This window comes from Charadrius vociferus, unplaced genomic scaffold, assembly GCF_000708025.1.
Source record: "Charadrius vociferus isolate BGI_N301 unplaced genomic scaffold, ASM70802v2 scaffold472, whole genome shotgun sequence".
NCBI lineage: Eukaryota > Metazoa > Chordata > Aves > Charadriiformes > Charadriidae > Charadrius > Charadrius vociferus.
Genome location: NW_009647735.1, coordinates 808,103 through 831,961, shown reverse-complemented (window position 1 = coordinate 831,961; position 23,859 = coordinate 808,103). Strand labels below are relative to the sequence as shown.

The 23,859-nt window shown below is 43.5% G+C and overlaps 1 protein-coding gene across 1 annotated transcript; it reads right to left on the bottom strand.

The window, feature by feature from the left end:
- Positions 1 to 4,454: 4,454 nt before the first annotated feature.
- Positions 4,455 to 19,793, bottom strand: LOC104283506 (transmembrane protein 182-like). Its single transcript, XM_009881681.1, has 5 exons — positions 19,641 to 19,793; positions 17,440 to 17,557; positions 15,303 to 15,401; positions 12,555 to 12,692; positions 4,455 to 4,684 (listed from the first exon to the last, which is right to left on the bottom strand). The coding sequence occupies exons 1-5, from the start codon at positions 19,791 to 19,793 to the stop codon at positions 4,455 to 4,457; spliced, it is 738 nt and encodes a 245-aa protein (XP_009879983.1).
- Positions 19,794 to 23,859: the final 4,066 nt, after the last annotated feature.

The following is a 23,859-nucleotide window of genomic DNA, read 5'->3' as shown; positions in this document are numbered from 1 at the left end:
TAAATAAAGTTTTTCCAATTCAGATGTTTTTTAGCAAGTAGGAAAAAAAAATCTCTTTCTCAAATGTCAAGTACATTAAGGACTAAAAATAGATCACCGGAATAAATAAATTAACCCAGAAGACAGGACTGATGCTCTGCAGGCATCAGGGATTAAATAAATTCACTAAATTCAAAGCGGTATTCCAGATAAGAGCTCTTTGTGCTGCAGCATGTACAGCTTATTGATTATAGGATTGAGGTGCTGTGCACTCTTGTAAAATGTACTCTGGCTGATATGACTTAATCCTGCGGTAATGTACAGCCCAGTGCACAAAGCATGGAGCTAGCTTATATTTTCTTACTTATTTTGATTTTGTTTGTGTCTTAATTTGCTGCACTGCATCTGTGCCCTCTCCCACCAGCATTTCCCCGGGCAGTATTTGCTCAGGATGAGTGACAAGAGGCACTTCAGAAGGTGCTGACTCAGCAGGATGAAGGCTGGGCTGCCCAATGGGAGCCCCAGGAGAGGGGGCCATGGGAATCTTCCTTGGATATTTTCCCTTCCATAGGGATGTAAAGCCTGAGCACCTCACTTTTCTGCTGCATTGCACAGGCTGGCTGCAAGGATGAGTGGTCCTTGAGTGTTGGTGATGCTCAGTTGATGTAGGAAACCTTGGGGCAGCTCAGATGGAGATACTTGTTCTGAAAGACCTCCACGTTTTGTTACGCGAGTCCACCAAGGCAGTAGAAATATGTCTAACCAAGGTGAAAGCACTACCTCTCCAGGTAAGATGGATTTTTCTTGGCAAAAAGAAAAAGTAGAAAGTTTTGTAAGTCCTGCTGCATCCTCCAAGCAATCCCAGAGGGGCTGTTATACACCTAGCTGGAATGAATTTTAGTTAAGTTCCAGTTAACTTGTTTTCCACAGCAGAGGGTGCTTTCACCCTCCTGGTCAGATATTGAACTGCCAGGGTCATTTCACATGAACAAAGAAGCACATTTCTTTCCTCCTTTGGAAGCCTGAGTCTGATGCTCAGTCCAGTTCTCCCCTGCAGGTTGCTCTGAAGAGCCAGCAAACTTCTCCAAACATGGAATTTTACCAATAACTCACCAAGAAAGAGAAAAATCTCCATGCCTCTGATGGTGTGAGAAAGCAGCTGGGCACGGCAGTGATGCTTTCACGGCATGGTGGTCTCCTGGTCCATCTCTCTTCCGCATCGCTGCCCATCACCCAGCACCTTCCTTGCCTTGGTGGCTCCTTGGGTACTAGTTTTCTGACTCATCAGCAAAAAAGTTGGTCTGACCAAGGGAAAAAACATTGATTTTTGCCTCCCTGGTATGAAGGAACCGCTGAATGAAGAAGCTGTAGGGGCTCGATTTTTGGGTAACTTCCCCAAATCCCCATATCTCCCACAGGTTTGGCAAATCTCCCAACATCTTACTTCACCAAAATCCAGCCTTTTAATCTCAAGACACATAGCCTCTGCTACATAACACTGCCCCCTGAGCATGATCCACAGGGCCTGTATTTTAACACCCAAGATTCATTAATATTTCCTGCAGAGTGTTCAGTAAGTAGCAAATAAAGCAGGAAGTGTCCCAGATGTTGGAAAGAAAAAATGGAATTATTCATTGCTTACTAACGTCAAATGCTAATGTGAGAAAAGCATCCTTGAAGAAATCCTTGACTAAAATTCATCAGAGTGATGTGAAATCACTGTTTTAATTATGCATTTTTGAATGTATTTATTAGTCCCAGTTCTGATCTGACTTACAGATGTTTAACAGTGATAAGGGTCTACTGCAGTCTTTGGAATTACTCATGATTTATAATGACAAAACTCGGATCAGAATTAGGTCCTTGTCACTACTCTGTAATATCCTTTCATCAAACTTCTTCACATTCAACAGATGAAAGAGACTGTGGTTTCTGCAATTTCAAACCACTGAGTCCATTAGCCTGTTTTTTTAAAAAATTTCTCCTCCAGAAACGATGATTATCACACAAAATTTTGTCTGCTTGAGTTATATTTGCCACAAGAAACTTGAGAGCAAAGGAATTAATCTCTTTAGTCCACCAAAAGGATGTGTTTGGTTAACACGTGGTGGCTACAAATGTTGTGTTTTAACAGAGGAGGTAATTAATTTAGTTATGCTAGTCTATAATCTTATTCTCTGTATCCCTATCATTGTGACTACTACAGTATGCTCAATAGCAGAGTGTTTTTTTTAAAATACCTCCATTCAAGAATGATTCAAAGTCATGTGTTTTTCAAAAGAATGATGGAGTTTTAAACTATTGCTTGTTCTAGAGCTGATCCAGAATGAGCAAGTCTCCAGGGATGGTTTACTCTCTAAGGCATGAATGCATGATTAAGCTAAATGTATTCCATAAATGCCTTGATGACATTAAACTAAATTTTTTAAAGAACAGATGGAGAAAGTTAATAAATATTTCATTCTATAATATAAAACTCACTTCTATATTCACAACTTCAGGGATCCTCAGCTTCATAGATATCAATAAGTCTGATGGATTTCTTGCTGCATTCTCATTCTTCTGCCCTGGTGTCTCTTATGGGATCATCATTTCTGCATGCTTGGATTGTTTTATGGGATCAGGGAAAGGCAAGTGACTGTAAATCTTGACCTCTTCTGCTCCTGGATTATATACTTTTATTCTTTGTGACCATAAGTGTTCATCTCTACACTGAATAGATAATTAAATGACAAAAATTATTCAAAGGGAATTTATAGTGAGAAATTATCACTTGAAGAACTGATGGGGCACAGGCACAACCCAAGGAGATACCGTGAAAAAAAAACAGTTTAGAATGGCCAAATAAAACCCTGAAATATCTGTGTATTTGTAAATGTCATGAAACACCTATTCCCTGGGAAAAAAAAAAAACCACATTACTTTTACCTGTATATACCAATTCCATTCAAACAAAACTTCTATTAATGGAAAAGGGAATTTTGCTTAAGCACTGTAGACCAAGCCTGTTATTTGTATGAAAGAACTAATCTTTACATGTGGGAATTACAATTTCTCACTCTATGTATGCCATGAATCTTGTAAAAGAATAATTAGAACTTGCTCCAAAAGGAAAGAAATGCCAGACTTGAACAGTATTTTAGGAAGAGCATTAACAAATATTTTTATACTGCCAACAATCTTCACTGCTTTCTAGAAGAGATTTACATTACCTTATTAATTAACTACACTGAGTCAATAGTATGACATGAAGCTTGGGAGATATGTGTTTAGCACAAACCATGACATTCACAAGAAAAGTGTGCATTTTTAGGAATTTTGATTTAAAATTTATGCAAATTACTCCAGCAAGCAAGGCTCCAACAAACTCCTTCAAAGCATCAAAATCCAGCCTGAAAAACATGACAAGCTCAAATCTTTGTCATTTCTCAAGTGTCTTTACAAACCTCCGCATATAGAGTATAAATTACTTCACCTCAATACTGCGATAGTTTGGTGTAGAATTAGCACACTTAACTCTTCGTAGGACCACTGCAATCTGTCAGCCAACACACACCTGAGCCATTGCAAGAATTTAAAAGCGTCAGAATGGTATATAATTTGTCTCTTTGGAGCTGACTCTTCTGCTACAACTGTAGAATACAGCAAGATTCCATGGTCTACCATAACAAGCAAAATTAAAAATAAGAGTGCTATTTTTCCCCCTCCCTTACCTGCAAGTCTCACCATCTTTCAGTTTTTGGGTTGAGAATCACCACAACATTGCATCCGGGGAAAATATTAAATGCAGAGTAATGTGGTGCTGTAAAGAAATACTAATTAATTCATGTTAGGTTTCATGCCACAGAAATTGGTTTATTCACTTATTGAAAGTTAGGTTAGGTCCAGGTACATTTGTATCTTCAGAATCAGGGCTTTTAATGAAAAAAAGTTTCTCATGTTTCCCGACATCCCATTAAAGTGGTTGTCCTTTGACGTCAATTAGAGCCAGCTAAAAAAAAAAATCATCCTTAATTGCTTTTCAGAAACAGACATTATAGCATACACCGTCACATCCAGATTCGATTACCTTTTACAAGAAACAAGGATGCTGGGAACACTATAAAACTCCAGCTCTGCTGAATATGGATGCGGGGCTCTGCTGACAGCCAGGGGAGATGGGGGGAGCTGCTTTTCTCAGTGAAGGCTCTTTCTTGGGCTGCAGAGAAAATGGGTCAAAAAACCTAATGTAAAACCCGGACATTAAATTTCTCCACAAACGTAAAACTGCTGGAGCTGGATGTTCAGCTGGGGCTGCTTTTGGACTGACAGTGGTTGGATGCTCAGTGCTCCCCCCCTGCCTCCATCTAAGTGAGTGTAATCATGCACCTATGCCGACAATTATAGCTACAAAAACGACCTAGTCCTCAAAACTTGCGTACGTTTCATAACAAGGAGCATCACCAACTTTCTCAAAGGCCTTCTCCAAATTTGTCTTACTCCAGGGACTTCATAATGTCTCTGCCGACCAGGTAGAAGAGGAGTCCAGAAAGTAAAACCAGGGGCACCCCTGCTGCGGCGAACATGAAGGACCACCCGTAATGCACGTGCACAGGTACATCGTCCATGCACTTCTCACTTCTCTCCAGAAGGATGTACTTCTGCAAATCAGCAGCAAACTCCTTCCAGATCACGAAGAGAAATATGAGCAGGAGAAATAAGCCTCCTGGAAAGAAAGACAAAGATGAGTTATTCTCAGCACATGAAACAGAAATAAAATTGAGGAAGGATTGCAGCAGATTTCCATCTACTCTTGCAGGTCCTTTGGATCAAAGCTCAGTGTTGCAGAATTATTATTCATGACATCACTCTGCAGGTTCCTGCGAAAGCCAAACCCACTCACCGTGGGGGAGACCCAGACCGCCATGCCCAGCTCCTGCCCAGCCGCGGGCACACTGACACCTCCTGCTCTCACCGCCGGCGCTACTGAGGGCTCCATTACAGCTGGATACAGCCATGGAGAAACCATCATGAACGCGGCTGATGTTCACAGCAGGGATGTGCATGGGGCTAACTCTGCATTCCTGTCTTAAAGGGGGGCTGGTTTGCCTTTTTTAACTTTAATATGCCTGAGATGAGTGAGAAGGAGAGGCTAAGACTTACTTTGTCTTTTTTTACATCTACCCTTTCAAGTCTTGTCAGATCCAATTTCCATGAGAAATGCAAAGATACGGGGATCAGTCCCGCTGAAGGCAAGCATTATCCAGCCCCGAACCTGCTAACCCCAGCCCCGGCGCAGGCAGAGCCCACGCAGACGCCGGAGCAGCTGCTGCAGCTCGTGACGGTTCCCCTCCACGTCTTGTGTTACCCTTCCTGAAACCAAGCTTTGCAACCAGGTATTAAAACACACAGCAAGGATTACAGACGATCTTATTTTGCAGAGAAATAACACATAATAGAGTGGAAAAGGCATGTAGCCATGACATATTAATCTCAAGTGGTCCACTAAATAACAGGATAATTAAATGGATAATAAACAGCTTATACCACGAGGCTAGAAAGTCTTTTTATTGGCAAGTGAGACGTCCTTGGGCCTCCCCTGGAGCCAGACGGGAGGAGGGCTGAGGCCACACTGAAGCCCAAGCAGTGAGAGCAAGGTCAGCATCTCGCCTGGAGAGGGTCCGCTCTCCTCCGAGCCCCCCAAGCCCTGCAGGATGCCTGTGACCAAATAGTAGCTCTCCCGTGAGACCTCACGATCTCCTGTTTCCAAATGCATACCTGTCGAAGGTCAGCGTTTGCAGGAAGAGCACGGTCACATCTGAAAAGCACGTGGTGACCAGGCACCTCCCGGACCTGGCGCAGCTCCCGGCAGGTTTGGAGCCTTCGGTGCCTTAATAGGAACCTCCTTTCCCCATAATTCAAAGTGACGGTGGTCGGAGGCTGCAGGTCTAGCTCCCCCATATGAAGCACGAACACTACTGTGGCCCCAATATTATTTACTGCGTCACATTAAATAATAAATATAGTGTATTTTCAAGTCAACATATATTAAAACTAAATAGTGGCGGTGTGATGACAGATCTGAAAGCACTTCAGTAATATCTGATCTTGCTACTTCACAGCGAGAAGCTTGCTATTTTTAAATGTTGCCTTATGACATATAGATATAGGCACATACACAGACATATATGAAAGAAATACATCACACATTATAATATTTTTATAGTGGGAGTGAACAGTTAAAAATTAATTTAGTTGACAAGTTACCACACAGTTCTGCAGATGTGTTGTGGCTTTTGCTGGATTTAATTTCTCCCCTTGCAATTTTTAAATCAAAGGTACTTGTACTATATTTAATTATTCCTCCTGGCAGCTTATACTCTACAAAATCCAACTCCCATGCTAAGCAAAGGAAGCGGGTAAAGCTTGACAGTGATATATCTGCTTAGTTATGGTGGTTACTGAGACCCCGGTCAGAGAAAACACGGCAGTGTTTAGCTGTGTTCCTGCTTATAATGGATATAAGCACATCTGCTGCTACAAACCTCCACTTCACATTGTGTAGCCAAAAACGAGACTTATATGAAGGTACAGAGGGTTCAAAGTCCCCACTATGTGTTATATAGAAGTTGAAGCTCTCCATCCTAACCTGTCATGTCTATTAAACTGCTTGTTATACCCTAAGACTGCAAATTGAATGTTAATAATCAAAAATTGGGGTAACCATATGAATATGCTTTACATCACCACCCCCTGTTATTTCAGGCCATTCTCCCTTACATAGAAAAGTCCTTATGTTTGCTGGAGAGGCAGGCTAGGAGTTAAATAGCAGCTGTTGTAGCATTTGCATGTTCATTGAGACTTTGATACCACTTGAAATTAAGTGCACAAATAAATATTTTACACTTAATATGATAGTTGTATGCTTAAAATACCAATTATTCTACTATAAGAAAACAATTACATGTTTAAATAGTCACATGTCCTTTACAAAATACAATATATTGATAAGAAGGCAATTAAGTCTTTATTACTGATGTAATTTAAAATTAAATTAATTAGGTAGCAACTGAACCTAGAAAAGTGCTCTTTTAAAGATCAATTTCTATTTCATTAACTTACAATACCTACCGTAAGAGACACAAATAAAAACGTAGCCCCGGCGGGACAGAGGACACAGGTACGGTAGCACACTTTTGAATTCTACTTTTCTTTAAATAACCAGGTGTTTTGTGTTGAATTATCCCAGGACAGTTTAGATGGCCTAAGACTCATTTATGGAAGAAATCAGATTAAAACCTACCAGTTCTTACTGAGGAGCGTGCGGAGAAGCCCTGTGAGTGGGTGGCACTGTCCCTGAGCTCACCGGGAGATAAGGATGGGGTAATGGTCCCTGCCCTCACCCCAGGAGAAGCGCCAGGTCTCAGTATGGAAGGATTTATTATTAAACAGGTACTGGAGGTGATGGCACAGCCCCGGCATCTAAATTAAGTACATTTTCACACTCTGGGAAAATGACAAGAAAATGTAAAGTAAGCAGCCTTCTTCCCAGGAATAATTACAGCAGAGTGGCAAGGAGTCCCTGGGATTTACACCATCTCCTCGGCGAGAAAAGAAAATCAAAAGGGCAGGTGCAGCTGAAGAAGGACAGTGGAAGCGCAGAAAGGGCAGCTCACTGAAAACTGTTCAGCAAAAAAATGCTTACTTGGAACAATCGCAAGTATTCATGAACCTACCTAAATTTGTCAGGCTTTTAGACATTAGTAGACTCTTCATAACGAGAATATCAGGATGCCTCGCTCCCATATTACCAAAGTAAATGTTTGGCATTTTTGTTGTAAAATGCTATTTTATTTTGGATTTTTGTCTTTTGAACACATCTCACTTTACTACCTCCTTTTTGGGGCTTTTAGTCTCGGCCGCAGCAGAAAGACATCTTCGTTTCCTGCCAGCCCCAAATGGCTTTTTCTGTACAGAGACAGATTTCTTCCTGCCTTGGGCAGCAAAATGGAAAACTGAAAAAAAAATATCTAGTTTTCTGCCCAAGAAATGAGCCCCGCATCAGCACATGCGCCTGAGACGCAGGACATGTTTTGGGTCTGGGTGAGGGTAAGTGAAGATTTCATCAGACCAGACCATCCCCATGCTCCTGTTGGCATCCACGTGCTTTCTACCCCTGGAAAATTAGCCAAGTGATCTCTTTCTTTCTCTCTCTTTCCTTCTTCATTCATTCTCCCTTCTCCCATCCCTTCATTAGCATAGTATGGAAAAAAAATTAACTGTGAAACTCTGTCTCCTAGCTGATGAGGTCAACGGCATCTTCTGGGGAGGGGCTAATTGCAAGAAAATTGAAGTGGGGTATTAAATCTTTCTCCTTCGTACACTGCAAACTGCAGGACAATGAGCCACAACGCTCCGTCTCCCCCTCCCAGGAGAGCTGCACCTTCCTTGTGAGTAAATTGGAGTTTTTCTTCCTCTCACTTTATATCCTTGTGACACCTTTATAGCTGCTAATTGTAGGGACAGGTGAGTGAACTCAATCTTTAACTCTTATTCTGTGGAAGCTGCTGAACTTTCGTGTAATCTGCTAATTACAAGAATAATGAACTTTGACTCATTCGCCTTTCTCACTAGTTGCCTCTTACGGATGTTAATAATGAGGAAATGGAGGGGTGACCTTCAGCTGCCCTTCCATAACAGCCTTTACTGCATGTGGGGAGCCTGAGATTGCCAAAATGGAGATGATTTAGGAAGAGGAATCCGAGCATAAAATTCAGCACTTTAACTCATAGGACTGGCAAAACTGCCCCTTTTTTAAATGCAGTAGGCTCAGGCTGAAGAACAGGTTGGTCTGAGCACACATTGTGCTTCTCTCGCAGCACCACGACACAGCTCTGAAAGCGAAGGAGAGGCTTTTTGTTGCCTTTGTCCACTGGAAACGGCCCACGGCCACAAGGACCCTGTGACTGCAGGGCACTGCGAGCACACCCGTGCGTGCCACACAACTGGGGATGCTGGAGAGGCAGCACCAGGACCACAGCGGCTGGAAGAAGTCTAGACCGTATGTGGTTCATCACGTATTTGTGCTTCCCAGTGTACGGCAAGCTGATAACAAGCTTCTCTAGGTTGTTTAACGTTACCTGGGACACATCCTTATTGCTCGCTTTGAAAACTCACCGTACACTCGTGCTTTACCTGCGCATTCCCTCCAGAGCAGCCTCCCGACCCCACAGCAAGCCACCAAGTAAAGCTCAGGTCACTTTTTCACTTAAGCCTACAGCTATGCAGCTGGTCCTGACGTATTAGGGCAGCGCTGCAAGCTCAGCAGTTACCCTAGGTCTGGAGGAAGCCTGTGCTCGCTTCTAAGCTTGGTCTCTGAAAAGCCCAAAGGAAATGAAAACCGAGGAGCACAAGTACAGAAAACTGAGGAGCACAAGCAAAGTTGTCTCAGCAATTCAGTTTCCAGAAGCTGCAGTGCAGCGTTCACCCAGCCCTCTCGGTGACATTGTAGTGATAATTAATCATATTGTCATCTGACTATTGAAACAGGGGGGCAATTAGTCACCACACAGTATCTGCCTCCCCCTTGCAAGCACTGAAGCTAAGTCTGAGACGGCAAATGTTGGAAGGAAAACAGCACGCCAGCTCTTTGCTCATGCAATTCGGGCACTTTGGGAGCCGGCTGGCAAGGATAACTGCCCAGCTGGGGCGGTAGGTGTGCAAACACAGGCAGCAGCAAATGTCAGATGGGCTCCGGCTGTATTTCCCGAGTCACCCAGCAGAGGAAATCAAGGGGGATGGCTCCGGTCCTTTGAAAGGGCTCTCAGAAATGCCACCCACTGAGCACTGCATTTGTTACGATAGCTGGCAGAGAGTTGGATTTGTCTTCTTGAAAGTACAGTAAATAAAAGGCATCTCGGAGAGGAAACCCAAAGAGATCTAATTGAGCAATAAGAACCTTCACTCTTTGGCACAGAATTCCCCCTGGCGACAGAGGGGCACACGTAACTCCTCAAGATCACATTAGGCGGGTTAGTCATAAACACGCTTGGGAGTGCATTTGTACCGGGAATATCTTTAGAGCCTTTCGGTGGCAAACGTTGCACTCTGTTGCAATGATTAACCATAGCTGTGATTTCATGACCTCAGCATGGGTGGCTACCAAAAGGGGCAGAGGGAGTTTATAGACAGAATAAAGTTGCGTATAAAGGATGCCCAGAGAGGCTGGGGCATCTTGCAGCCGTGGTGCCCCACCTCACCATCCGACTGCCAGACCACGTTCCCACTCTACAAATTGCCAGCATTTTCACACTTCCTCAAGGAGACATCATTTCTGCAAGGGAGGTTAATTAACACTGACCCGGCAGGCCATGATTAGAAGACAAGATGCGCTTTCTCCTGCATCCCTCTATCTGAAGGAAAGGGACAGCCAGGGAGTTGAAGCTGTATTAAATCTATTGTTGCTACTGCTTAGCACAATCATGCACAATATTTTCAAAAGGGATAGCGAGAAAATAACCACAAAGTGCTGCAACCCAAATCCCTTAGGAAGCCAGTGCCAAGCAGGATCCAGAGGTCTGAGTTCAGGATAACCCTCCCGAAAAAAAATAGCATCAGCTGAACCTCTAAGCAAACTTTGCTGAAAATACTGAAACAATATTGCATTCTCCTAGCTATCATTTAGATTGAAAATTTAGCAGGAATTCTCTTCCAGTTGAACTCGTTCCTCCTAATGACAGTTAATAACAATGATGGCAGTTCAGATTGAAACTGCTTTAATACAAACTTCAATTTAAGCAGCAGCATCTTTGTCTAATGCCATGAGGTTTATGTGATGCATAATCAGCTCTCCTAAAAAGTGTGAAATTCTATGCCCCAGCTTTTTAATCAAGAAGTAGTCAAATAAAGGGCAAAAACAATTAAAAAAATGCAACACAGTGATTCAATATTACTCGCCACCTTTCTCTGTGTGGTATTTTGTTTGTCTGGTCAGTGTCAGAAGGTGATTGATCTCAGTTTTGCATTTGGGCTGAAAGTTGAGTGTTTTGAAGAAGTAGGGATTTAACTGACGCACCCAGAACATCACATCTGAGAGGATTCAAATAGGCAGCCCTAGTTTCACAAGAAGAGATGACTCCAACACACGCACAAGTCAAGTGGGCAACACTACTCAGTAGAAGGCATTGGTACCTGATGGAGATCCAATAGCAGGACTTCTTGCTTTCCCAAATGAAATCCATGTGTGTAAAACCACATGAAATTTAACTTTAGAAAAATTAAGCCCAACCAAGCACTTATTAAACTATATAAGAGAGAGATAAACTGATACCCACAGGCTTGCTGGCCTCACCTCAATAACTGAAGACCTGGAGGCAAATAGAAAATTGGACAAAATGCAAAGCGAATTAGCAGAGGCAGGTAGGGCCACTCTGATTTAGTGCCTCACGGATTTTTTAGACAAAGAGATAGATGTCATCTAGCTTCATTTTAACAAGCAGCTCAGCTGGCATCACATGGTTAATTATTAGTACATCTGGAGGAGACAGAAATTAGGAGAGGAGCTATAAAATTGATATGGAGCTAAATAATGAGGGGAAAGGGTAAAATAGCAGGGCATGACAAGATTGGAAGGAGTGTAGGTGGAGTTCCTCCAAGGTTGATGTTGGGACCTTCCTTGTTAAATATTTTCATGAATGTTTTCAGCCCCAAAAAACTTGGGCACACTGGAAACCCAAACTGGGAGCAAAGACACTGGCTCATGTTTGATTCATGCCATGTATGAGGAAGAAGGACCTGGTGCAGGATCCATAATAAAGCAGCGGTTTTTCACAGAAAGGCCTGACTTCATAACAAAGTTCTTCGCTTGGCATGGCTCAGCTAAGCTCCAGCCTTTAGCTGCTTGAGTTGCAAAAAAGGCTTTTTTCTGAGTTTGAATCACTGTTATAAATCAAGTATTTCTACTAGTTAAGCCAGTTATTCCTTGTCAAATACAGCAAAGGAAAGAGCCCAAGTGATAATTCAGTGGAATCATTTATAATGGTAGTGGGAATAATGAATAAATGCCTATTTTTTAATTCATTTTCCTGCTGTGCCATTGCTTTATCTTTTCAGGTTTTATTAAGCCAGCTCTCCCATTCCGAATCGCCGGGTATGCCTTTCATCGCTCAGTAGGTTTCCAGCTCTACCAGATGTTAACCGCAGAGACAGGAGAGGCCCAAATGCAAAGACTGACTTAGGGGACTAGAGCATGGCTGATTGCTGCCCAGGGTTAACGCAGCTACGGACTTCACTAAAATAAAAGTATTTTATGCCATGTTCCTCTTGGTTGCATGGAAGAATAGAGAAAAAAAAATTAAAAATCCCAAACCTCAGCCCCATTTGGACTAAGGACTATCTTGCTAAACTTGTCTGAGCAGAGAGGTTTAATTCCAGCGGGAGAAGAGGGAAATCATTTACTCGAAGTCAGTGCAGCTCCCATCAGAGCCCCTATCTCCCCCATCAGAGCCCCCATCTCCCCCAGCGGAGCCTCACCCCCGGCTGCCCTCCCCCGGCACGCTGCATCCCTGCCTCGGCCGTGTCCCCTTACCGCCGCTTACCCGAGGTGAGGAGGAATCCGCCCCCGACTTTGTAGGAGCGGGGGCTGACGAAGGGCACACCGCACACCAGCAGCAGCCCTCCCACCAGCGCGGCGGCCACGGCCAGCATGATGAACGCCGTCCAGAAGCCTCTGTACACTGCACGGTCAAAAAGAGTAAAGTCAGGGGAAAGGAGCGAAAAAGCAGTTTTCTTCAATCTGTGCTTAATTCCTGCTTCAGCAACAGTAAAAGCAATAACCTGTGATGCTGCTCGTGCTCGGCAGAGCTGGAGCTCCTGCTTTGCTAACTCCCTGCCGCAGCATGGGCACAGCGTGCCTGGAACTGGTGCAAGTCCGGGTTGAATGTCATACCCTACATAATGGGGTTGGAATGAGTACAAGGGGTTGGAAGGGTTTGCCAGGGCAGCTCTCCACAAAAAGGGGCAAGAGTAAAGGACACCGTGCCTCGCTGTGCCTGTGGGGGATGGAAGAGATTGGCAAGGAAGGAAAGAAAATAGCAAAATTGGGAGAGATGGAATCAGACCACATCTTTGTGCCATTTTAATTAACACTTATGGAAGGTGCCAGGTTCCTGGTTTAAAATAAAGGTGGCTTTTGTTAGCAGGACTGCAGAGAAAATGGGAGCTCATGATTTCCCCTATTAATGCCCTTGCTTGACTCCATGTAAGGGAACAGGACAAGAGAACAGCTGCCTCTTCATCCCCTGAATTTGAGGGTTTTGCTACGACTTCATACAACCACACCAGCCAGAACCAAGCATGCTTGGGTCCATCACATCCCATGGGATGGGACATAGCCTGCTAATTTCAATCTCCCAGTAGCCAAGTCTCTTCCAGTCACTGCCGTAAACCTTGGCCAAAGGTGATGGTCTTCAGGCAGAGACCCTCTGATACCCTGCCCCCCGTCCCCCTGATTTAGCTGATCCCCTCAGACCGCTGCATCTCGCTCTCCCTCTTGTTTTTCCAAAGCCCTAGTTAGACAGATTTAAGCCGAGCACGAGCAAGTGGGTAATGCTGAAATGATTCACACTTGAAAGAAAAATGATACAGAGAAGATGCGTTTTACTCATTTGAAACCATTTTGTCAGGAGAGCCACTTAGGGAGAGATAAGTATCTTGAACTCTCCAAAACCACAGAATTCATTTTCATGTTTAACCTCCCGTCACCCGTCTCTCTCAGGGAGCCTAAGAGGATGCAGATAAGGCAGAATTATCTCTGGAGCAGGTAATAGCTGGAGGACCCCTCTTCTTGGACGGCCTCCTGTTTTGTCATCATTTGCATATGAGGATGGACTGTTCTAAATAAAATGAGTGTTAACGACGGGAGCGTCTGCTCTCTGCAGATGTCTGAATGCTTTGCAGTGGGGTTGATGCAGCAGAGGAGCCAAGTGCTCTGGCTGCCCCAAATGGGGGTGCAGAGACACCCTCATCACCCGGGGGATGGTAGCAGGGTGGGTGCTGACAGACCCCCGCAGCACCCCGGGGTGCAGCCCCTGCGCAGAGCCGGTCCTCAGCACCCTCCCGGGACCCGTCCCAACGGGCATTGCTGGGAGGCAGCTGGAGAGGGTTTCATAGCAAGGGCTGATAGGCAGGGACAGATGCCTCCAGGGCCCTTTATTTAGTACAGAAAAAATAGTGTGTTCATCAGCGAGATCATTCAGAAACTAGACGCCATGCCTGCCTCTCCTAAGCAGAAAAAATCCCACCGCTTGACCCGCATGCTGGCTGCACACAGCCTGTGACGGGCTCCTCTTTCGACCATCGACAGGTCCCTCATATCCATTTTGCACTACGGCGTGTTGCCCGAGGCAGAAATCTTGCACAGCACAGCAAAAGAAACTAGCTGCTCTGCTTCACATGCCTCTACTGACAAATGTGGGGGTTTTAATTAATTCCTCGTAAAAAAAAAAAAAAAATAATAAAAATAAAAAAGGTACTGCTAAAGGCTAAGGAAAAGGTCAAGATGTTTGTTTGTGCAGTATGCCTGCCCCGGATCCCCAGAGGCAACGCAGAGTGATGCACACTATTTAAAGAAATCAATTCATTTCAAAAAAGATCATTGAATTAATTCTAGCTGCTGCCACCAATTTAGCAAATTAAAATTCCTAACAGCAGCTGATTCATTAAAGAACTCTGAAAATATAGAGAAACATAAATAAAAAGGGAATCAGTTGAAAGGAGAGCCCTCCAACTGTGCCGTATTCAGTGTATTAAAAATAAGCCAGTCACTTACGTGGATCTTCTAACAATTTGGTCTTTAACTGATTTTCCAGTGTTTGTTTATTTTATCTTGCAACAAATCAACACCAGAGCTCTCCTAGGAAGTCAGACTCTGGAAACGAGTCAGCACTGGGCTGCCACAAGCCTGCAGCCCAGCAGAAGTTATTTTTCTTGCTTGCCTGCAGGGTCTGGATTTGGCCATGGGGCTGAAGCCCTTTGCCTCCAGCTCCTCCCAGCACGCGAGGAGGTGGGAGAGAGAGGATTTAGCATTCTCCCTTGCTCATAGAAGCAGGAGCTGAGCACCCAGCAGGAGGGTGCATGGCTCATGGCTGGGCATGGCTGGCTCCAGAGGAGAGAAGACATGGGAGAACACCTAAGCAAAGCCATTTTGTAAAGGAGCTTTCCGAAAGTCTTGGTCATGCTTGGCCACGTGCATTTACAACGTGAGAACCACAGCACTTACACGCATCGTAAATCTCTGCCCGATCGCTTAGGAAAGTAGCTGCTGGGGCAGCAGGAAAGAAACTCACCTGCGGTTGTGTCATACGAAGGATGAGGGAAAGGTCCAGGAGCAATGGGCATGGGAAAGAGGTAGCCATGCATGCAGAACTTGGGATGCGCTTGGCTGGCTGAAAAAGAACAACAGAAATCCCCGTTTGCTTTTGTTTTCTGCAAAATCACAGTTACAGTATTCAGACAGCAATGTACTATTCTGCAAAACCTACAAAACCCTCACTGAAATCAGAAGGCTGGGGAGTAAAGAAGGACAGTAAATCCTGGTTAGAAAGAAAAAAGAAAAAGAAGAATGATGAGAGAGGGGAGATATAACAGGATCTGAGACTGCTACCCATACATCTTCACATCTTCATAACCTGACTCTGAGGTGGGCATAAATCATGAAAGATGGAGCAACTCAAATCAGTGTAAATATTCCCATTGAGGTTTTCCTCCAGAAAATGTGTCCAGCTGCCTGGAAGGGGCAAAGGTATTTGGGTACCAGAGTAAGCTACCTTACAAGACCTCCAGTTTGTGAGAAGGGAAAGCACAATTAGAATGGAAGTGCCCCATCAATATTAATACCACTGAGGCTTATCATGATTAACGGTAATAGAATGAATGTTAAATGAATTAATTAATGGTTGGCCACTTATTTAAATATGTTCCCCAGCTCAAAGGAACACTTTATAATAGGTGGACATTAGTTCATGCTAAATTGACTATGGAATACCTATTGAATTAATTATTACGTCCATGAGAGCAGCAAATTAATTTGCCATGATCAATCCTATTATAATAAATACCTAAAGAAGTAATACAAATTTGCCAGTTATCAGAAAGAGTCATTTTACTTGAGGTAACGTTATATTATATCATGTATTACTATATAATGTAATTAGATAGCAAACTCCCTCTCTCAAGCCTGTTCTTTTTTATCAAAAAATTTCTGTGTGAAAAATCTCTCATCGTTCAGTTGAATGGTAGCAGCAACTGTTCCTGCAAGATTTTACAGGAGTCACAGGTCAGGAGCAGGGGGGCAGCAGAGTCATCCGCAATTTTAATCACTACAGAGTAAATTTATTGTGGGAACCTGCATTATTTGCAGCCAAATGCTCCGCGAGGTGATCACGCTGCTCCACAAACACGTAAGCATCTTTGAGGGGACCGAAGCAGCAGCAAGTGCAGGGTCAAGGTTCTTGCAGTGTTTAAAACCTTCGTAGAACTTATTTAAAAATCTCTTTCTTTTATCCCAAATACTTCTCTAGGGTTGTGGCATCCCAGGGAAAGGCTGTCCTCTAATCACCCACTGTGCACTAATGCAGGCAAGCCGGTTGCTGGCTTAGCTGCCAGCAGGGCTGGAGCCAGGCGTGTTGTGGGGTGGTCTCACTCCTTTGCTCTTTCTGGTGGGACCACCTGGTTCACTGGGCCAAGACCCCACACTTCACTGCACATGGGCCACCAGTCAGCACCAACTGGTCTCTCAGAACAGGTTTCACCTTCTCCTTCAATTTTTTTTTTGAGGAGTGAATGTGCTTGCAGAAAAAAAAATAATATTTTGCATCCATCTCTGTTTATTCACAAGTGTAATTTCAATGACCTTAAAAAGCCAAACAGGCAAGATCTTAAAATAAAGTCTTGTTTGCTTAAGAGCATAAACACATCTGGTTACAGGTCTCTCTGGCCCACCACTGCCCTCTGCTAGATGTCCTGAGCACCCAGGGACACCACACCCCAGCGCATCCAGCCTTCCCCGTGCTGAAATCGGTGGGAGGTGGGAACACCCTGATGGCTGAAAACACGAACAGAAGAGCAATGCATGGGCTCAAGTTTAGCAGACCTTAGCTGAACACAAACATCAAGAGATAAGGGGGGAGAGTTATCCATGCTGGTGGAAGCCACCGCTCCATAAGACTTTGTAGGTGATATATTAAATGGCATCAAGAGGTTCCTACATTTCTGTGAACAACCCTCTGAGAGGAAAATCCAAGTCAAAAAAAGAGCACTGAAAGGGTGAGCCAAGTTTGCTTTTGATAGAGAGACGATGAGAATGAAAAAGTATGAAATAAAGCAGACAACTGTCTCCTCATCCCTGGGAGCCCTTGTTGTGCTTGTTTGCAATGCAAACTGTGAGCGAATGCTGAGAACGTGGTGCAGCAGCATCATACTCACTGTACCAGAAGGTCCAGATGGTCTCCGGGTGACCCTCGCCAAAGAACCAGCACCGCCAGAAGAAGCCCTCGTGATGGAAAGTGAGGATCTCCTTCCTGACCTCTGTCAGTGTTTCAGCCTGTAGAGGAATGAAAGCCCAAGCTGATATGGGGATGATCGTGGTGGAAAGTGTGTATATTTTGCTTAGACAGTTGTTGCTTTCATTTTTTTGTTGGAGTTTTCATTTGTTGTTGTTTGAGTTGGTTTTGGGGGGTCTGGGGAACATGGAAGCAGCTGAAGGATATTGCAAATTTGAGTCATGGACTATTTACCAAAAGACTTATTAAAACTATGGCCAAAATCAATTTGCCTTTATCACATACAATTTGGTAAAGCAGACATAACTGTTATAAAGTTATATTTTGTGGAGGATGGAGAAACTTCACACAGGATTGGACCCTGTGAGCTGGAGAAAGGAGGTGGGACTCAACAGGGATGTGCTAGAAGATACTTCCCTCCCCTCGAGGTTTTTATGCATCAAGTTATGACCTCTTCCAGAGCTTTGACCTGAATCTCCTTTTACTCTCAGGATAAAAAAATAACTATGACAGTGGTAACATGCAGCCCTCAAACTTCATCAGCTGGATGGCTGCTGACAGTGCATCTGCAGCACATTTAATTGCTGTTTGGCAGATACTCGAGACCATCCTTATCTGTAAGGGACAGGATTTGCCAGTTTAAGAAAGGGCAGAGAAGGTAAAAACACAGCGTGTTGTACACAACTGGTGACTGAAATAGAAATAATAGAAACTGTGTCTGAAATAGAAATAAAATAGCTCAGAGGAAAGAGTAAGAGAAGTTCCTGTTTCTGCCTGGCGCTTTTGAAGTCCCTCTGCCTTGGTGACAGGCACACGAACGTTTGGCCAAGAGCGTATCTGAAATGTTTGAGATGCTTATTCCTGTCATGCAGTGCAACGTCTCTAGTCTCTCCACTTTAAAAGACAACAGCACAAACAAAAACAATTAACATTGTCATTCCCCAAGTGCACAAAAACTGAGCGACACTCCTCTGTCCGTGACACTGCCGTCTCCGGGGCTTCACTGCGCTGCTTTAAACATTAAAGACAGTGTCTTCTGCCAGGCACTTTTTCCATCATTTTTTTTTTTTTTTTCAACAGAGAAAGTCATTTGGAAAGATGACTCAAGCAAACAGTGTCCTACATATGATTACGGGATTCTGAAATGAAAGAAAGTATTTCTTGCTGGCATCATGGTGCTTACCCAGTGTGACTCACCACACCGAGGGGAAAAAAAAAAGATCAAACCTAATTGGATTGAACTTTGAAGTAACAAAAAGTCTGCACACAACAAGGATCTTCCTGTCATTTTGTAATTGAAACCCCACATTGATCGGCACAAAAACATTTTTGAAGAGTGGGTGGCTCAAGGAACTGATCTGGTTATTATTCCATTGAAGAGCTAGACAACAGCAAGGACAGCTAAAATCAAACTTTTGAAAGGATCTATAAACAAGCGATACCAGAGTCAGCACTAAAATACCAAATTGTCCTTTGAAAATTACATTTCCTGCTAATTAAAATCCTATATAGATCTTAGTTTTAAAACATATAGCCCTCTTCTTGTTAGACGGGCAGAAATTCTTGTCTACTCTCTTCTGCGTCTGATGTTCGCTTTTGTTTTCTGTCTGTGCTGTAGTCATATCACTTCAGATGTAAATGATTGCCAAGTCCTACACTTTAAAAATATGAACTATTTTTAAATGAAGAAACTACAGAGGGAAAAATCTTTTAATGGCAAATATCAGGAGATATCTTTTGTCTTTAGAGGCAAATGCTGTCAACAAATAAAGCTCTTACATTTTTGCCTTTCATTCCCTAATGTTCATACCTGCCAGATTACAGAGGTGCTGTCTTAATGTTGCCTAGACACACTTTACTTCAGTCAAAATGCTAGATACTATGCAAAAGCTGGTTTGGATTTTAAAGTTAGCTCAGGCTGATATTTTACATTAGCAGGTCACTTTCAATGAGCGTAAATATAAAATATTATCATATATAATATTATAATATAAATATAAATATAATATATTGTATATAAAAATATTAAAATATAAATAGCAGATTTAAAACTTGAAAAATTTAAAATTTAAATTATTTTAATAAGACAATTCTTCCAAACTAAGACAAGATTTCAGAGTTTACCTCCCCGGTCTGCAGAGTGCTATTCCCATCCTCGAAGATGCCACAGGTCTCCGTAGCTAGGAGCCAGTAATCTGTCCCAAAAGCGATGAGAAAGAGCAACACGCCAGTGCTGCCGAGGATCCCGGCTGCGAGAGCCGCCACTCCAGCCTTCATGGGGCAGCAGGTAGGCAGCAAAATCGGAAATCAGAAAAGAAGAAAAACACTGAAGTTTCCAGGGTCACTGGAAGAGGGGGACAAGAGAAGTGCTATTTTTGGACACGGATAAAAATCTTCTCCTGGCTGGTGTGAGTTTCAGTGGGTGGTAGGAACAGGACTAATAAAAGCAGATGACCTGGTGTAACCAAACAGCTGTGGCATTAAGGAACATGACAAATAGCTATTGAGACAGAGCAGGAAGGTTTCCAAATAAACACATGGCAGCTTATTTCAGAAGAGTGCTGTGGAGAGCCCATAGCCTTGGCTGGTCAGGCAGTGTCTGTAGGTCACAAGTGGTTACGATGCAGAACTGCCCAGGACACTCGAGAGTTTTCAAAACCCCATGAGATTAGCAGAAAGGCTGTGTATGGCTTGAGCAGATCTGAACTCAAAGATCTTTACCACGTCATGGCGTCTGCAGCCATAGCTGTGAGATACCTTTGGCTGTGTCCTCCCAAGTGGCACTTCTGGAACATGCATCTCCTTCAGCTCCTGCTTCCTCTGAGTAAAACACTAATGCAGCTTTCACACAAAGTGACCCCGGAGATCCAAGCAATAACATTAAAATATTGGTGATGTCTCTTAAATATCTTTTAAAATCTTGATGCTCTCAGAAGTAATGCAATCAATCCATGTAAACACGTTTGAATCAGGCAGGTCCACATCTAGCTAGACAAGGAGCATTAAAATCGGATGTACATACCAATATACGTAGAGTGTCTTGCTATGCAGCTGTAGAAGGATGTTCTCTCTCCTGCCACAGAAGAGCGGACTATATAGCATCCATACCCCTCCCACCACCCAAGCCTGCTGTAGAAGAACTGCCTCACAGGGAGAAGGACAATCCCGCATGGAATTTCGCTGCCATTTAGTTCCTAATGTTTTAGTCTTCTGCTGGAGCATCTGCTGTAGATCACTGCCAGGAATGGGATGCCAGACTAGGAAAATTATAATTTCTGTCGGGCAATAACTGCATTCCTGTGACATGCCAGGAGGCTGGAGGAGGAAATTTAAATTACAGTGAAAATTCCAGTTCTGGTTTTCTAACCTTAGCCTAAGTCATGACCTGTTCTAAAAAGTGGGATAGATGAAGATGCTGACTTCCTTATCCTACAGGATTCTGTGAGACCAAATTAATTTCCGAATGAATTTAATAGTTAAAGTTAACTGTGACATATGGGTATCTCAGAGAAATCACACACTGGTTAGGGAAACTGGGTAAAATTTTGACTACACTTCTAGCCAACTGTTGAGGCATATCAACTGATGAATGTGCTCATTCTTCTTCTATGAGCACAATAGACTTTAAATTATAATAATTTTTTCTATCCTCTACTTGTTCATTCTTAAATATTGCAGGCTGGGATAAGACCTCTCATTCTCACTGTCACAGGGGCAGAGCTGCTGTTTGTTTAACCTGAGCGCGAGCACGTGAGGCATCCGATAGGATCCAGGAAAGAGGTCCCTGCCCAGAGGAGTCCCCACACTGATACGTGAAGAAAGGAAAAGTCGGACAGGTTGCAGACTTACCATCACACAGCGTTGAAACTCAGCCACAGTCCCCACAGCCCCATTAGTCAGAGCCAGAGTGGGGCTGCAAGGGGCAAGAACGCAAGGAGGGCAGAAGATGTTGCATCTGGCATGGTGGGGAAGCTGGTGGGCGAGCAAGGCAACAGCGAGCTGCAGGGCATGGCCTGCGGGTTGTCTCAAAGGTTAGGATTACATCTTGTTTGGTCACAAAAATGGAATAATGACTTCTAATGTTTGTATAACAGGATGAAAGTCCTCATGGCAGGGCTGAACGCTGCTCTCGGCAGGTAGAAATCTCATTGCGTGGGCTTCAGACAGGGAGCAGTGGACATACATCTGATGGGAGAGCTGCAGTACAAAGGTCATTTTCAGGGAAGTAAAAATATACATCATGTCTCTGGCCTGCTTAAACGTCCCTTTTCTTCCAAGCAAACTATTTAGTTAGCTAAGGGAGAGGAGAAATCATTCTGATATGATACAGCCTCCCACCAAAACCCTTGGCATGCCCATGGGGATTGTCCACTCCTCCTGTGCTCTCTTGGCAGTGCCACCTGGGAAACGAGCCCTCCTCAGCCCTGTAATTCGGCATGAACAAACACACACTGTCCCTCCCTGGCCACTTAGTCACCCTCCTGTGTTTAGCTGCCATCTCTGCTGGAAGCAATCCTTGCTACTGTGATGGGTTTGCACGTAGGTGCTTCTGGCCAACCCTCCCACCACCTTCTCTCGTCCCATACCTACATGTATTAACCCTCTCCCAGCGCATTCCTGGGCAGCCCAACATATCCACTCTTTTTCCGTAGTTTTGTATGGCAATAACACACCCATCTCACAGTCATCTTGTTACTTCATGGGCAATGATTGCTGCAATGAGATGACCTCTTTGTATTGAACATAAAATGGTTGATTAAATACAAAGTGCAATATATCTATCACCTAATTAATCTTCAATAAGTGTAATTTCAATCAGTTGCCATTTAACTAACATGTAATACTGGTTAAACCTGTCTGAAGGGACAAGGAAAATTGGTTGCCATCTATTCTTGTGATCTATATCTCAAAGCTGAACACGACTGATGGGGGAGCTTTGGCAATGCTTGAAGGAGCTCGGTGAAGACATGGGTTTGCACACTAGAAGTGAGGATTTTTTTTCTGCAGATTGCATTGCAATTACATAAAATTAAAATGCAAAGTGGGCACTTTGTATTTAAAAAAAAAAAGGGATTAATGCACACTCCCACATTTATGTATATGCTTTTTAGTCAGCTGTATTTGGCGTTGCTGAATTTATGCTAATGCATACTCACAAGTTAGCGCTGTTTGCCATTTGGAAGGTGTCCTCAGCAATTCTCGGTCTCATTGGCAGAAAAACCCCTGTGTGGCTGCGGCAGAGCAGTGCTGGTGCCCAGCCTTGGCTCCTTATGGGATGCTATGTCCCCAGCCAAACATTTTCCAAATTCTTAGGCTGTGGAATAGGAATTGAGTTTGCAAGGTCAAAACGACTGTCCATGCAACGAGCTTTCCCTTCTCCTTGGCACAACCCCACGCACGTGCTAGTCACCATTAGGATCTGAAAAATTCCTGGACATGGTGGACAATGAGACCGTGCCTGGGCAGCTGCAGCATGGGGACAGGGATGGGGCAGCTGCTCCAGTAGCACCTGGTGGGAGCACCCAGGCTTGCCGGGGATGGCTAACGCATGAGAGGGCCTACAGCCCCCTTATGTTTCCTTCTGTTCAGCTTGATTATTTTTTTTAATTTGGCATCCACCCCATTGCGCCCAGCCAGACCAGAAGGTGAAGCACCTCATGTCAGCAAGCTGTAGGGGCTGCCAGAGGAGCAAACCCCTTCAGCCCCGCTCAGCCCTCTGCAGCCCCCTTGCTTCCCTATTTCCCTGTTGCTTGGCAAAAAAAAAATAGATGAAATTAAAATTCTTATAATAGGAACATTTTTTCATAAGTCTTTTTAGTCTTACAAACTAGACTAATAGAAAAAAATAGTTCCTTTACTCTTCAGAAATAACATCTTTATCAAATTTAAGATTCCGACCCATTATGGTTTCACGGTGTAAATTAGCTATCTGGTTTCCTTTTGTGCAAGTATTTTGTTCATAAAGATTTTATACAATGCAATGGACAGCCTTGTTAATAGACAGGACACAAACATACTAGAAGAAAAGAGAGGGGAAAAAATAAAGAAGAAATGGCAAGAAAGCCTCCAATAAATCATTCCAGCCCCCCTCCCTTCCTCTGCAGTTAGAAAGTGCTGGGGATTTTCTGATTAACTAATCAGAAAATGTGGGGTTTAAAAAACAAATCATTTTTGAGGAAGGGCTGGGATAAGTGAGTGCCTCTGGAAAAATTTCAAAAAAGGTGTTTCTTAATTTTGAATGTTTAATTTCAACATTTTCAAAGAAAATTTTCCATTCTGGAGATCAAAACACCTTTTGATATCCATCAAAGAAATGAAAACAATTATTAAATATATAAATTGA